Source organism: Sapajus apella, unplaced genomic scaffold, assembly GCF_009761245.1.
Source record: "Sapajus apella isolate SASKATOON/1434 unplaced genomic scaffold, GSC_monkey_1.0 scaffold15, whole genome shotgun sequence".
NCBI lineage: Eukaryota > Metazoa > Chordata > Mammalia > Primates > Cebidae > Sapajus > Sapajus apella.
The window spans coordinates 18,871,175-18,884,828 of NW_022436955.1; the positions used below are offsets into that span (position 1 = coordinate 18,871,175).

At 51.3% G+C, this 13,654-nt stretch overlaps 2 protein-coding genes across 6 annotated transcripts in view; both read right to left on the minus strand.

The window, feature by feature from the left end:
* TMEM231 (transmembrane protein 231) overlaps positions 1-13,654 on the minus strand; it is a 45,480-nt gene that overhangs the window by 8,410 nt on the left and 23,416 nt on the right. Inside the window, exons 6-8 of one of the 2 annotated variants that reach the window (XM_032284479.1) lie at positions 12,779-12,884; positions 9,526-11,279; positions 9,079-9,210 (exon numbers count right to left, since the gene is read on the minus strand). The exons of the other annotated variant lie outside the window; for it this stretch is intronic. Coding sequence (XP_032140370.1) covers positions 11,099-11,279; positions 12,779-12,884 — 287 coding nt within the window. The 3' untranslated portion in view covers positions 9,079-9,210; positions 9,526-11,098. Of the gene's footprint in view, positions 1-9,078; positions 9,211-9,525; positions 11,280-12,778; positions 12,885-13,654 lie in introns of those variants that run through there. 2 annotated transcript variants of the gene reach the window in all.
* LOC116555643 (carbohydrate sulfotransferase 5-like) overlaps positions 521-13,654 on the minus strand; it is a 22,420-nt gene continuing 9,286 nt past the window's right edge. Inside the window, exons 1-3 of one of the 4 annotated variants that reach the window (XM_032284476.1) lie at positions 7,694-7,730; positions 6,718-6,904; positions 521-2,021 (exon numbers count right to left, since the gene is read on the minus strand). In XM_032284476.1, coding sequence (XP_032140367.1) covers positions 812-2,005 — 1,194 coding nt within the window. In that variant the 5' untranslated portion in view covers positions 2,006-2,021; positions 6,718-6,904; positions 7,694-7,730 and the 3' untranslated portion in view covers positions 521-811. The other 3 variants (XM_032284475.1, XM_032284474.1, XM_032284473.1) reach the window with 3 other exon arrangements.

A 13,654-nucleotide genomic window follows, 5' to 3' on the forward strand; every position in this document is an offset into this window, starting at 1 on the left:
GGTCTTGAACTCCCGACCTCAGGCAATCCGCCTGCCTTGGCCTCCCAAAGTGCTGAGATTACAGGCGTGAGCCACTGCACGTGGCCAAAGTATCCCCTATTCTGACCTCTACCACCATAGACTAGTTTTTCTGTTTTTTTCAGCTTTAAATAAATGGAATCACACAATAAAAAAATGATAAGAGAAAAAAATGAGGTTACAGTTCACTAGATTACAGGATTTTTGAGCAAATGTAAATTTTCTTTTTAATGGAGTCTCATTCTGTCACCCAGGCTGGAGTGTGGTGGTGAGATCTCAGCTCACTGCAAATACCACCTCCCGGGTTCAAGTGATTCTCCCACCTCAGTCTCCCACGTAGCTGGGATTACAGGTGTGTGCTACCATACCCTGCTAATTTTTGTATTTTTAGTAGAGAGGGTATTTCACTATGTTGGCCAGGCTGGTATCGAACTCCTGACCTCATGTGATCCACCTGCCTCAGCCTCTCAAAGTACTGAGATTACAGGTGTGAGCCACCACATGTGGTCTGGAACATATTTAATTTAATGTAGCAGAACTTACTCCATGTTCCCAGAGAGGTAGAGGCAAGTGTTGCTTTCCATGAAGAGAGCACCTGATGAGAAGGCAGCTACAGAGGACTCAATGGAAAACCGAGAACCAGGAGAGAAAGAAACGTGCAGTCCTTGCCTATTCCTGGGGAGGACTCCAAACTCCCAGTTAACAGTTAAGGGCCTGCTTCCCTGTGCGCCCCAGCTCCCTCTCCACCAGGCAGTCGCCTCCTGGGCCTGGTGACCACAATTTGGGGCCTGCTCTAGGGTCCAGAGTTCTCAGAGTCAGAGGATGCCCAGCTGAATTGTTTTGGGCGTCGTGGCAGCACCAGATCCACAGTGAGGTCGTGCTGCTCGTCCTCAGAGTACACAGGCAGGTAGCCCAGCAGCTGCAGTGCACTGGCGCACACCTTCTGCACATGGCGGATCTTGGTGAAGGGCAGCGCATGGCGCCAGGCCTGGGAGACGTTGTGCGCATTCCTAGACGAAGTCTGGAAAGCCTCGAATGCCTTGCCGATCCCTGACCCGTGGGTGATGTTGTGGATCCAGGTCTCGAGCTGTGGCGTGAGGCTCAGGCCGGTGAAAGCGTAGAGTGCCCGGATCTCTGCCAGCGGCTCCCGCGCCAGGTCCTCGAAGCGCACCAGGTGGTAGCGGCCGCGCAGGAAGGGTGGCGGCCTGAGTGTGGCGGCCTCGGCGATACGCACATGGCTGCGGCACACCTCCCGCATCAGGTGCAGGTGAGGGTCGTCCTCCACCCACTTGCCATTGGTGCCCAGCACAATGCCGTTGTCAAGTGCTAGTAGCTGGGCCGCCGCCTCCCGGGAGCGCAGCACGGCCCGCGGGTCGCGCACCAGGTGCACGATGCGCAGGTTGAGAGCGGGGTCCCTGAGCAGCGGGTAGAGCACCTGCAGGTTGAAGAAGCGCACCTCCTTGAGCACCACGTGGCTGTAGGAACGGCAGGCCTCCTCGGCCAGGCTGAAGGGCTGCCGTGTGCACAGAGTCCTGCATGCGTTCTCCTTGCTGATGGCACCTCGGGGAAAGGCGCTGCAGGCGGGTGGCGAGCAAAGCGCGCGGCTCACCTCCCACTTGAAAAAGGCGGACAGGTTTCGATTCTGTGGCATGTAGGCGTCAAACACATCCATGTCACACAAAAAGACGGAGCGTACCAGGTCGCGCACGGCCATGTGCAGCGTTGTGGCGCTGCCCCGCCACAGTGTGGTCCACACGTGCCACGCGGGCTCCATCAGGTAGAAGACGTCGGGGTGCTGGCTGAAGAGCTGGCCCACGAAGGACGAGCCCGAGCGCCATGAGGACAGTACCAGCACGTGCACACGCTCGCCGCCTGACTCCGCGGGGGAAGAGGGTCCTGGCTGGTAGGCGACAAAGAACAGGAGGCAGATAGTCTGTGCCAGGAGGAGCGTGGTCACTGTCTTGTTGGAGAAGCGAGGCAGCCGCATGCTGGCAGCTGGGGGCCTTGGGGTGGAGTGAGCAATGTTTAGGGACGGGGCCCTCATGCCCATCCCATGCCCCAATTACTGCCCAGTGCCCTCAGGGAACAGCCCTCGAATTCAACTACCCTACCCACTGCACCTCCAAAGACCCCTACGGTCTCAGCTGAGGGCTTTCCCAGGAATATGGAGTCAAGACATACCAGAATATAGACTGTGCTCAGAGCTGATGTACAGCTGCAGAAGACTATGGGATATCCATGGAACTATCTACCCACCCACCTACTTACATACCTACAGGCTAGCTATCTGTAGAGATAGGTAAATATTATCTTTCTTTTTTCTTTTTCTTTTTTTTTTTTTAAAAGACAGGGTTTCACCATGTTGGTCAGGCTGGTCTTGAACTCCTGACCTCAGGTGATCCGCCCGCCTTGGCCTCCAAAGTGCTTGGATTACAGGCATCAGCCACCATGCCCATCTTTCTTTCTTTTGTTTTGAGACACAGTCTCGCTCTGTCGATTAGGCTGGAGTGCAGTGGCATCTCTTGGCTCACTGCAACCTCCGCCTCCTGGGTTCAAGTGTTTCTCCTGCCTCAGTCTCAAGAATAGCTGGGATTACAGGCATGCGCCACCAAGCCCGGCTAATTTTACATTTTTGGTAGAGACAGGGTTTCTCCATGTTGGTCAGGCTGGTCTTGAACTCTTGACCTCAGGTGATCCACCCGCCTTGGCTTCCCAAAGTGCTGGGATTACAGGCGTGAGCCACCGCGCCCAGCCAGTATAAAACTTTTGTAATTAAAAATAAGCAAGTAAATAAAGTGGACAAAGAACACCAAATGTCGCCATCACTGGTGGGGAGTGAAGTGCTGAAGGCAGCATGGACTCCAGAGGGACGGCGTCCTGGAGTCTTGCGGGTTTGCAAGGAGACCAGATGGTGGGGAGCTGGGATGGAGCCAGAGAAGCAGAGAGGTGACAGTAGAGTACTGTCCGGCCAGCTGAGGGGACTCACCACGGCTCAGGGCTGCTGGGAGTGCTGCAATGCTGATCACAACTCCATGGGAGATGCCTCGACACGCGGCAAGGCAGGAAGGAGAGATCAGAGCCCCAAACAGAGAGACAGCCCCGTACAGAGAAAGCTCCCCAGGGTGGGAGCAGAGTTGCCCTGCCTGTCTTTTGCTTCAGGATACCTCATAGAGAGACCCTTTTGGGTTGTGGAGCTTAAGGGCTTGATGGGGGTTTGGCGGATGTCAGAGCACCACCAGGCTTGCTGAGGTTGAATGAGTCTGAGTAGGGCATTTCTCCAAATGGCTGGAAACTGGCGGGGTCTCCTGCTGGATGGAGGTGAGAGAGCTGGCTCTGAGTCCTAGCACTGTCACTGGGAGCTATGGGGCCTGGGGCAAGCGACGTAACTTCTCTGAGGCTCAATTTCCACCTCTGTAGAATTGGATTTGCAACATTTAACCTCTTAGAGATGCTGTGATGGATGCTACTGCAAACACCTATGAAGAGAGAGCCTGGGGAAGCGTTTCTTACACACATGCCCCTGTCACTGTTAATGTCACTGTGCTAAGCTACCTCTGGAGAGCAAGAACCCCTTCCACCTGGGGAGTCTTCCCCCAGAGGAGACACCCACAGGCCACCTACCCTTCCAATCCCAGTATCTCAAAGGCCATCCTTTAGCCTCCAACCACACCTGAGCCTTTAGTGGACCTTAAGAATGTCACGTATACTGGCCGGGTGCGGTGGCTCATGCCTGTAATCCCAGCACTTTGGGAGGCCAAGGTGGGTGGATCATGAGGTCAGGAGTTCGAGACCAACACAGCCAATATGGTGAAACCCCATCTCTACTCAAAATACAAAAATTAGCGGGGCGTGGTGGTGCATGCCTGTAGTCCTAGCTACTCCGGAGAATCGTTTGAACCCAAGAGGTGGAAGCTGCAGTGAGCTCAGATCACGCCACTGCACTTCAGCCTGGGCAACAGAGGGAGACTGCCTCAAAAAAAAAAAAAAAAAAAAAGAATGTCATGCATGTCTCACAGGGTGGAAGGAACACTGAGCTGGCCTCCTGCATTCCAAGGTTCCAAAGTGCTCTTCTCTTTGCAGCTGTTGCTTCTGCAATGATCTCAAGGCTGGGGGACTCTGGAAGGGAGGGGCCTGGAAGTTTCCTCCTTGCTCCTGCATCCTTTGCTCCCTGCCTTCCCCTCCCCCGTCCAGGTCACCACAGAGAGAAGCCAGGGTCTAATTCAGAGCAGATCCCACCTCAGCTCCTTCCTCTCATTGTGGGGACAGGAGTGAGTGGAGGATGCCCAACAGCTCTGTCACCTGCTGACTCCCGAGCTATCTTCTGGATCCCCACACCTACTCCTGCAAAACCTGGAAGATGGGGAGCATAGCCCTCCATCTCCTCTGCACGTGTGACTATACATTTTCCAGTGCTGGCTGATGGATGGTGGGCTCCCCTGCCAACACAGTGCCAGAGAGGAAGGGAACTCATTATTTGCTGACTTCAGTGGTCACAAGTGCTAGCTGCTTCAAGTCCACTGGATGATTTAACTCAACAGGCCCTGAGGTGGGCATGATGATGTCATTTTTCAGGGGAAGGACTCAAGGCCTGGAGACACAGCAGGAAGGCTGGGACCCCAGGGCTCCTGTTCCTAAGCTCCTGGCACCTCTGATCCCAGGCTGTGGGCCTCTCCCACCTGTGGTTGCTCCCTGCAGAGTGCAGGACCCTGCTGCTCTGTGCCAAACACAGTTGCCCTGGCCAGCCCAGCCCTGCCTGGGTAGGGAGGATCTTGATCCCAAGCCAAGGTGTTTACCTGTGTTCCAGGAAAGCCAGAGGTCTTCTTAAGAAGGTGGTTGGCTGGGCGCGGTGACTCATGCCTGTAATCCCAGCACTTTGGGAGGCCGAGGCGGGTGGATCACGAGGTCAGGAGATTTAGACCATCCTGGCCAACATGGTGAAACCCCATCTCTACTAAAAATACAAAAAATTAGCTGGGCATGGTGGCAGGCACCTGTAGTCCCAGCTACTTGGGACGCTGAGACAGGGGAATCGCTTGAACTGGGAGGCGGAGGTTGCAGTGAGCCGAGATCGCACTCACTCACTCTCACCCGGGCGAGGAGGGAAAACCCACCCAAAAAAAAAAAAAAAAAAAAAAGAAGGTGGTTGAATCACCCTATGCCACACAGAGTCTCCAGAAGACCAGCTCCTCACTGGGAGCTTTCTGATAAGATCAGCACAGTGGACAACTGGCCAAGGATTCAGTTAGGAAGAACCAGTCAGGCAGGCACTGTGATATGCACTTTCACCTTCATGACTCAATGTTATCCTTCCGAGGAGGCAGAATCGACCATCCCTGACTGTTTCAATTGAAGCAGTGGGGATCAGAGACATGAATATCCAGTGAGAAAGACGCAGGGCAGGGGCTTAAGTCCAAGAGCCAGACTCCCAGCACAGGGCTCTATGGCAGGTCACACTCCTAAGCCTTGGTCCAGTGAACTTTTCCATCCTGGAAGGACTATCCCCTCTCACTCTAAATTCTTCCCTTTTTTGATTCTTTTCTGGGGGCACATATTTATTACATGTTTAATTTTCAGAAAAGTAGTACATAGAGGTCACACAAAATTCTGAAAGTAGACATGGGGGCATCGCAACCTCGGCTTCCCAAAGTATTGGGATTACGAGCGTTGAGCCATGGTGCCTGGCCAAAAATGCAGTTCTTGACTGCCTTGCCTCTGTGTAAAAGGGAGGAGAAAGAAAAGTCAACATTTCCTAGAGGCCGGGTGCAGTGGCTTATAAAGTATCACAACGCTATGGGAAACCTCTCTCTACTAAAAATATAAAAATTAGGTGGAGTGTGGTGGCAGGTGCCTGTAATCCCTGCTACTTGGGGGCTGAGGCAGGAGAATCGCTTGAACCCAGGAGGCAGAGGACACAGTGAGCCGAGATTGCACCACTGCACTCCAGTCTGGGCAACAGGAGAGAAACTCCATCTAAAAAAAAAAAAAAAAAAAAAGTTTGGGGTCCGTCCGAGGGCTCAGCCCTGTACTCCCACCCCCAGAGGCTGAGGCAGGATTCGGCAGGGGTTGGGGGGGTGGGGATATATACCTGAAGAGTTCGGACCAGCCTGGCCAACATGGTGTAACACTAAAAATACAAAAATTAGCTGGGGTGTGGTGGCCGGCACCTGTAATCCCAGCTACTGGGGAGGCTGAGGCAGGAAATCGTCTGAGCCTGGGAAGCGGAGGTTACAGTAAGCCAAGATCACCTCTGCACTTCAGCCTGGGTGACAAAGCCAGACTTTGTCGCAAAACAAACAAGCAAACAAAAACATTTCCTAGGCACCTGTCCTATGGCCCAGAGGGCCCGGTCCTGAAACCCAACATCAAGCTGCTAGGGGCAGTGAGGCACAATTCCAATTCTCCTGAGTCTGGTTCCAAATTAACTCACCAAGCTACTTTTTCTCAAGTACTCTACCGAAAGCTTTTGAAAGACATGCCCTTTAAAAGCCAAGTATGGAAACAAAAGACCCCCTCAGTGAGGATCCCATGTGCAGCTGAAGCCCCAGCTTTCCAGCTGCTGATGGAAAAGCACCCCAGCTCTTCCCGCCAACCCAGGTCCCCAGTGAAGACAGAGGAGCATCCCCAACTGTGTCACTGGTCCGGCTCCCAGCCCACCCAAGTGTGGGGACATCCCCCGTGGAGAGTAAAGAACCAACGTACCTCGAAGCTTGGAGTCTCTGCCCTACTTGGCGCAGCAGGGAGTGGGACGCCTCTCTCCCTGGGCTCAGCAAAGGCTCCCAGACGTCGTCTCTTCCAAGTTCCACCGCACAGCCAGCTCCTTCTCTTCACTGGGACGGTCCGCAGGGCTGACTTGCTCCTTAAGGTCCCAAGACTAAGACGGGAAAGCCTGTGAGGCCGGGAAAAGGGCTCTAAGAGGCATGGATGGGAGTCAGGGGACCAAGCCACTGGAAGCTCCTGAAGACTCGAGGCAGAGCGAATCTGAATGGGATGTGGAGGGTGGGGGTGTCCTGGGGCTACCGCAGGGAGGTACCCGGCCCAGAGCCCCCTCCGGAGCCTGGCACTGTGGCCGGCAACCCTCGTTGCTGCCCGGTGCTGCTAGCCTGGAGCGCACACTATGTGGCGCTTTCAGGCGTGGCCAATAGGAGCCCGGGCGGTAGGGGAAGGATGGAACCGGTTTGCCCCTAACTCCCTCTCCCCACCCCTGACAGAGGAGCCACACCTCGGGGGAGGGGCGCCGGCTGAGGGCGCAGCAGGAGGGCTTAGGTAGGCTGGGGCTTTGAGAGGCAAGGATGTCAAAGGGTGCTGGCTGAGTCACCTCTCATCTAACCGCAAAATAACAAAGGCCTTAGTGAAGGAAGTTGAATCTTAATCTTGGCCCTCCTTGCTCCTGGAGGCATCCTTGCCGCAAAGTGACTTGGAGTCCAAACCCTTCCCGAGGCCCCAGCCTCAGCCCTAAGCCAAGACCCAGAAACCTGGGTGACACAGGGGCCTGCTGCAGTAGTGCTGTATCTGGGAGGGGTGGAGAGACCAGGTGGCCTTAGGAGCTGGGCCCTCCCTGCCCTAGCCTCTGCCCAGAGGCACAGCTTCATAGCAGGATATGTTTCAGGAAATAAAAGATCCTCACCCACCCTTGACAGATAACAGGTCAGGACAGCATTGCATGGTGGCACTCAACTGTAATCCCGGCACTCTGGGAGGTGAGGCTGGCAGATCACTTGAGATGGTTCAAGACCAGCCTGGCCAGCGTGATGAAACGTGGGCACTGTACTCCGGCCTGGGTGACAAAGTGAGTCTCCATCTCTAAAACAAACAAAGAACAGGGCAGAGCCCAGCCAACTGAAAAGGACAGAGCACTCGGAGGTACTGTAACCCATGGCGGTATCAAACAAGAAGTCTGCGCTGCTGGAGTAGAAATTTGCACAGTCTTTCCCGGCTGTGGTTTCGCAATGAATTATGATCCTTAACAATGGTCGTAAGTTTTTTGAATATATCTTAAGGAAATAAACCAGCAACAAGGATTTCTACACAAGGTTTATAGAAGTATTGTTTATAATACTAAAAAGATGCCAACAAAAAAGATTAGAAAGATGTGTGCCACAATGCCAACCTTAATAACTTCCGTGATCAAACTGCTGTGAACCCAGCACTTTAGGAGGCCGAGGCAGGTGGATCACTAGAGGTCAGGAGTTCAAGACCAGCCTGGCCAACACAGTGAAACCCCGTCACTACTAAAAATACAAAAATTAGCCAGGCGTGGTGGCAGGCAACTGTAATCCTAGCTACTCTGGAGGGTGAGGCAGGAGTATCGCTTGAACCCTGGAGGTGGAGGTTGCCGTGAGCAGAGATGGCACCATTGCACTCAAGCCTGGGCAACAAGTAAAGAAAGAATTAGTTTTTAGCCTTTCATGACGGGATATTAGGGGGGGTCTCATCTGACTTAAGCTGAAACTGTACTAATCATTTTGCAAAATCAGGAGTCTTTCTGCTTCCAAATATTCAGCAATATCAAACGTTAACTTAGCTATGGGTCAGAGCTGAGTTAATAAAATCCTGTATATTTATTGCCTTTTCACTTCTTGCAGTTATGCTGTGATTCAGAGTCAGAAACTATCAACATCTGATCTGTAAATAATTTAATAACCAGATGCAGTTGTAATTATCCAGCATGTGGCTTTCACATGGCATGTGAATTCCACTAAAAACTCACTTACTTCGAGAAGAACCAGGGAACTTTCACCAAAGACGTAACACAAGTTCCAAAGTCTTCGGGCAGAGGCTTTGTAAAGTACTGCTGCTTATGAATAATGAAGACAGGCATGTGCAACCTCTGCCCTCCCTATTCTTCCCCATTCCAAACCCCTTCCCTGGAAAAAGGTACATGTGATCTTCCATTTTGACTTTTTTTTTTTTTCTTTAGAGACAGGGTCTCACTGTCACCCAGGCTGGAGTGCAGTAGTGTGATCATAGCTCACTGCAGCCTCAAACACCTGGCCTCAAGTGATCCTCCTGCCTTGGCCTCCCAAAGTGTTGAGATTACAGGGATGAACCATCATGCTCGGCCTCATTTTGAACATTTTAATTAGAAAATTACAAAACATCATGTGTTCTTTACACAAAATTTTCATGAGAATGATTTAATAAAATGCAAACCAATGTTTACACATATATTGTCATCTTTCCATATCTCATTACCTTATGAGAATTTTTTTTTTTTTTTTTTTTGGAGACGGAGTGTCACTCTTTTTTCCCAGGCTGGAAGGCAATGGCGCGATCTCGGCTCACCGCAACCTCCGCCTCCTGGGTTCAAGCAATTCTCCTGCCTCAGCCTCCTGAGTAGCTGGGACTACAGGCACCGCCACCATGCCCAGCTAATTTTTTTGTATTTTTAGTAGAGACGGGGTTTCACTATGTTGATAAGGATGGTCTCGATCTCTTGACCTCGTGATCCACCCGCCTCGGCCTCCCAAAGTGCTGGGATTACAGGCTTGAGCCACCGCGCCCGGCCACCTTATGAGAATTTAAACAAGAAACTATTTTTCATTTAGATCTCAAGAAAAAAATTTAGGCATATAAAACAGCCTGAATATTTAAAAAGAAAAAAAAAAAAAAAGACTAGGGGGACAGTGTTAGGGAATTCCTCTGCTTGTATACTTGACAATAGCTTTGTTTCCAAAACTGTTTTTAGTCAGCCTAAAGGAAACAGTGCTGGAGATGAGAGCTGATCTCCAAGGTAAACGGAGGCACATACTAAGAGGTGTGTTTGTGGGCATGATGCATAAATCACAGAGGCCATGTCTTCCAGTGGCAACGACCTGCTTGGGATCAGGAAGCAGCTCCATCTGTCCTTAGAGGAGACGGCTCGCGTCCTCAGGAGGTGAACAGGCTGAACAAGCCGTCTTCCATGTGCAGAGGCCCCTTCCAGCCATCTCTGCTCCCGCAGACACTTGCTCAGCCACCCTGGTAATCCAGCTGGACTGCTTGGCATTCTGCTAGTGGCCAGGCTGGACTGGCCTGCCCGGGCCAGCATCCTCCTTACTCCCTCACTGCTTCTTGTGTCCTTCCCAAAGCTGCCCGCCCCACTCTAATGAGCACCCTGTTCCTTAGTCAAGGGAAACACAAGCCGCTGGGCTTCCCGCTAGCCTTCCAAATAAACTTGTGGTTGTCAGGCAGTGGGAGCCAATCCCAACACCAACTCTTGTCACCCCTGTCCTTTCCAGAAGCGGGAGGGCTGTCAAGGAGGAGGAGGGCCAAGTGCCCAGGCTGTTGAGTGAGGGCCAGAAAGAACCTGTTGTGACAATCTTTTCTTCCCCCAGTGCTGCTGAGGGGGCTGGGAATGAACAGCCCCTCTGACTTCAGCCTGCCATCCAGGGGCGCAGACAGAGGGCAAAACAGGGCAAAGAGCCAGCCACAGGCAGGCAGGCATCCAGGGCTGCTCCGCTGAGCTGATGACAGATGACTGACTTTCGGGCCGAGGCAGGTGGACGGTCCGAGTGTCCTTCAGCGGCCCTCCCTCATGCCTGTGCCAAGGTGGGCCTCCCCCTTGGGCCCTGCCCCTCTAGGTCTGCAGTGAAAGGCCTCAGCTCTGGAAATCAAAGCTCTGAATGGGAAATGGAGAGGCCCAGGGGTGCAAAGTGCTAGTGATTGGCATGTTTGTCACAAGGGAGCCCTGAAAAGAGTAAGAGTGGCTCACAGTAGAAGGAAGAAATGCACAGTGTGTTTCTCACTCAACAGAGGAAAAGTCTCTGCTTGACCAGAGATGGGACTCTTTCCAAGATGTCTGAACTGACTGCAATTTTCTCCTGAAATTCAACGCTAAGGCAAAGAAGAAAAACCCAAAAAGCTAATTACAGCCTCCAGGAACCCTCAGACCTTTCCACAAACTACTCCCTGGTGATTCTGCAGGAGCTCTGAAGATATGGAACTTGTAGAGAGCAAACGGAAGAACTGTTCTTTGTCTCCGAGGGGAAGAGCACACAAGCCCGCATGTGTCCCCTGGGCTCTTTCAGAAATATCCTAAGATGTTCCCAGGAGATGACAATGAAGCACCAACGGTCCTGCTGAGCCCTCAGAAACAGCCTTCCTAGGATAAGTGCTCCTTCCACACTTCTCCCCGGGGCGTCGCTGTCACAGGGACGGTGGTCACCACCTGATTCTGAAACACGAAGATCTTGATTCTTTCAAACACCCAGAGGAAGATAAGCAGGATGCTGACATACTGCACCCAGGCGAACTTTACCATCTCCCAGAATCCTGGCTGATAAGTATGGACAGTTAAGGAGTGGAGGGTCACATGGTGTTAAGTATGAAGAGAAAATCCAAGATGGAACTGGCCGTGGCAGAGGGATCTAGAAAGGAGGCAGGATGGCATAAGGAGTCGGACCTCTGTCATGTACACACCTGGATGGAAGCTGACGTGCTTAACTTGGCCAAATGGTAAAAACCTGCCACATGTGATTTGAACTATTTATATACTAAGCCTGATCACCAACCTCCTAATCAGACAACCTGCTAAGCAAACTAGATTGATCATGGACTAGAGACATCCTGAGTTGTTAGCCATCCTCAATCAGGGACTCCTCTAAAATCTTCCAGTTGTGTAAACTTACAATACTGTTATAAGCCCCTGCCTAATTGTGCCTGGATAGAACACAAATTAGCTGATTCCTAGATTTGTGTCTCTGGAATTGTAATTCCTAAGACCCCAGTTAAAATGCCTTCTGTTTGCTTCTCTGCACTGTTGGTGTTGGTTTCATTTCCTATTAGTTAACACAAGTCAAAATTAAACCAAAGTTTAGATCAGACAGGGACTGGGAAGAATGTTTCACATAACCTTAGCATAAAAGGGATAATCTATGATTTTCTTTTTTTGAGACAGAGTCTCACTCTGTTGCCCAGGCTGGAGTGCAGTGGCACCATCTTGGCTCACTGCAACCTCTGCCTCCCCGGTTCAAGCAATTATTCTGCCTCAGCCTCTCGAGTAGCTGGGATTACAGGCATGCACTGCCAGTCCTGGCTAATATTTGTATTTTTTAGTAGAGAGAGAGTTTCATCATATTGGCCAGGCTGGTCTAGATTGCCTGACCTCGTGATCTGCCTGCCTCAGCCTCCCAAAGTGTGGGGATTACAGGTATGAGCAACCACACCCGGCCGATAATATATGACTATTAAGACATAAATATGGATGATTCTTTTCTAGAAGAATTGCTCGGAAAGAAATAGGACCAAGAAATGAATTATTTTTTCCTGTATGAAAAGCAGACATACATAGTCATTTTTTGAATCACGTAGCCTAAACTTCCAAGACACAGACATTTCTATGAGGTTATAACTCTGTAGTGATTTCCAAGATAAAACTTCCCACGTGTTCCTACTTGGGACAACTGAGGAATCATTCTCCTTTGAAAACTAAGCTACCATTGATTTGTGTGTTGTTGTTGTTGTTTGTTTTTAGAGACAGGGTCTCTCTGTCACTGAGGCTAGAATACAGTGGCACAATCATAGCTCACTGCAACCTTGAACTCCTGGGCTAAAGCAATCCTCCTACCTCAGCATCCCAAGTAGCTGGGACTACACATGTGCACCACTATGACTGGCTAATTTTTTTTTTTTTGGTAGAGACAGGGTCTTGCTATTTTGCCCAGGCTGATTGTAAACTTCTGGGCTCAAGCAATCCTCCCACCTCAGTCTCCCAAAGTGCTGACATGAAAGGCAGGAGCCACCACACCCAGACCTGCCATGGACTCTTTAATAGAAAGGATATGAAATGACTTCCACAGGGTATCGGATGACAGCATTAATCACAAATGGAGCATCTGCAGCCCTGCCCACCAGCCAGATGGGGTTGGGATCACTCAGGATGGTGGTAACTGCAAGGCAATCATTAACCATTAACCAAGATGGCCTTTTGACCCTGGCTACTGAGGGCTGTAAAGATTATCTGATTATCCTGTGCTTCAGAACTGAAAGACATCATTTAGAAGGAAAGAAAAATTGCATGTGCAAATTTGATTACACATTATTTATTTTTGTTTTGTTTTGTTTTTTGAGATGGAGTCTCCCTCTGTCGCCAGGCTGGAGCACAATGGCATGATCTCAGCTCACTGCAATCTCTGCCTCCTGGGTTCAAGTGATTCCCCTGCCTCAGCCTCCAGAGTAGCTGGGACTATCAGTGCATGCCACCACACCCAGCTAATTTTTTGTATTTTAGTAGAGATGGGGTTTCACCGTGTTGGCCAGGATGGTCTTGATCTCCTGACCTCATGATCCACCCACCTTGGCCTCCCAAAGTGCTGCAATTACAGGAGTCAGCCACCGTACCTGGCCAATCACACATTTGTTAAAATAATAGTCAAGCCGGGTGCGGTGGCTCAAGCCTGTAATCCCAGCACTTTGGGAGGCCGAGGCGGGTGGATCACGAGGTCAAGAGATCGAGACCATCCTGGTCAACATGGTGAAACCCCGTCTCTACTAAAAATACAAAAAATTAGCTGGGCATGGTGGCACGTGCCTGTAATCCCAGCTACTCAGGAGGCTGAGGCAGGAGAATTGCCTGAACCCAGGAGGCGGAGGTTGCGGTGAGCCGAGATCGCGCCATTGCACTCCAGCCTGGGTAACATGAGTGAAACTCCGTCTCAAA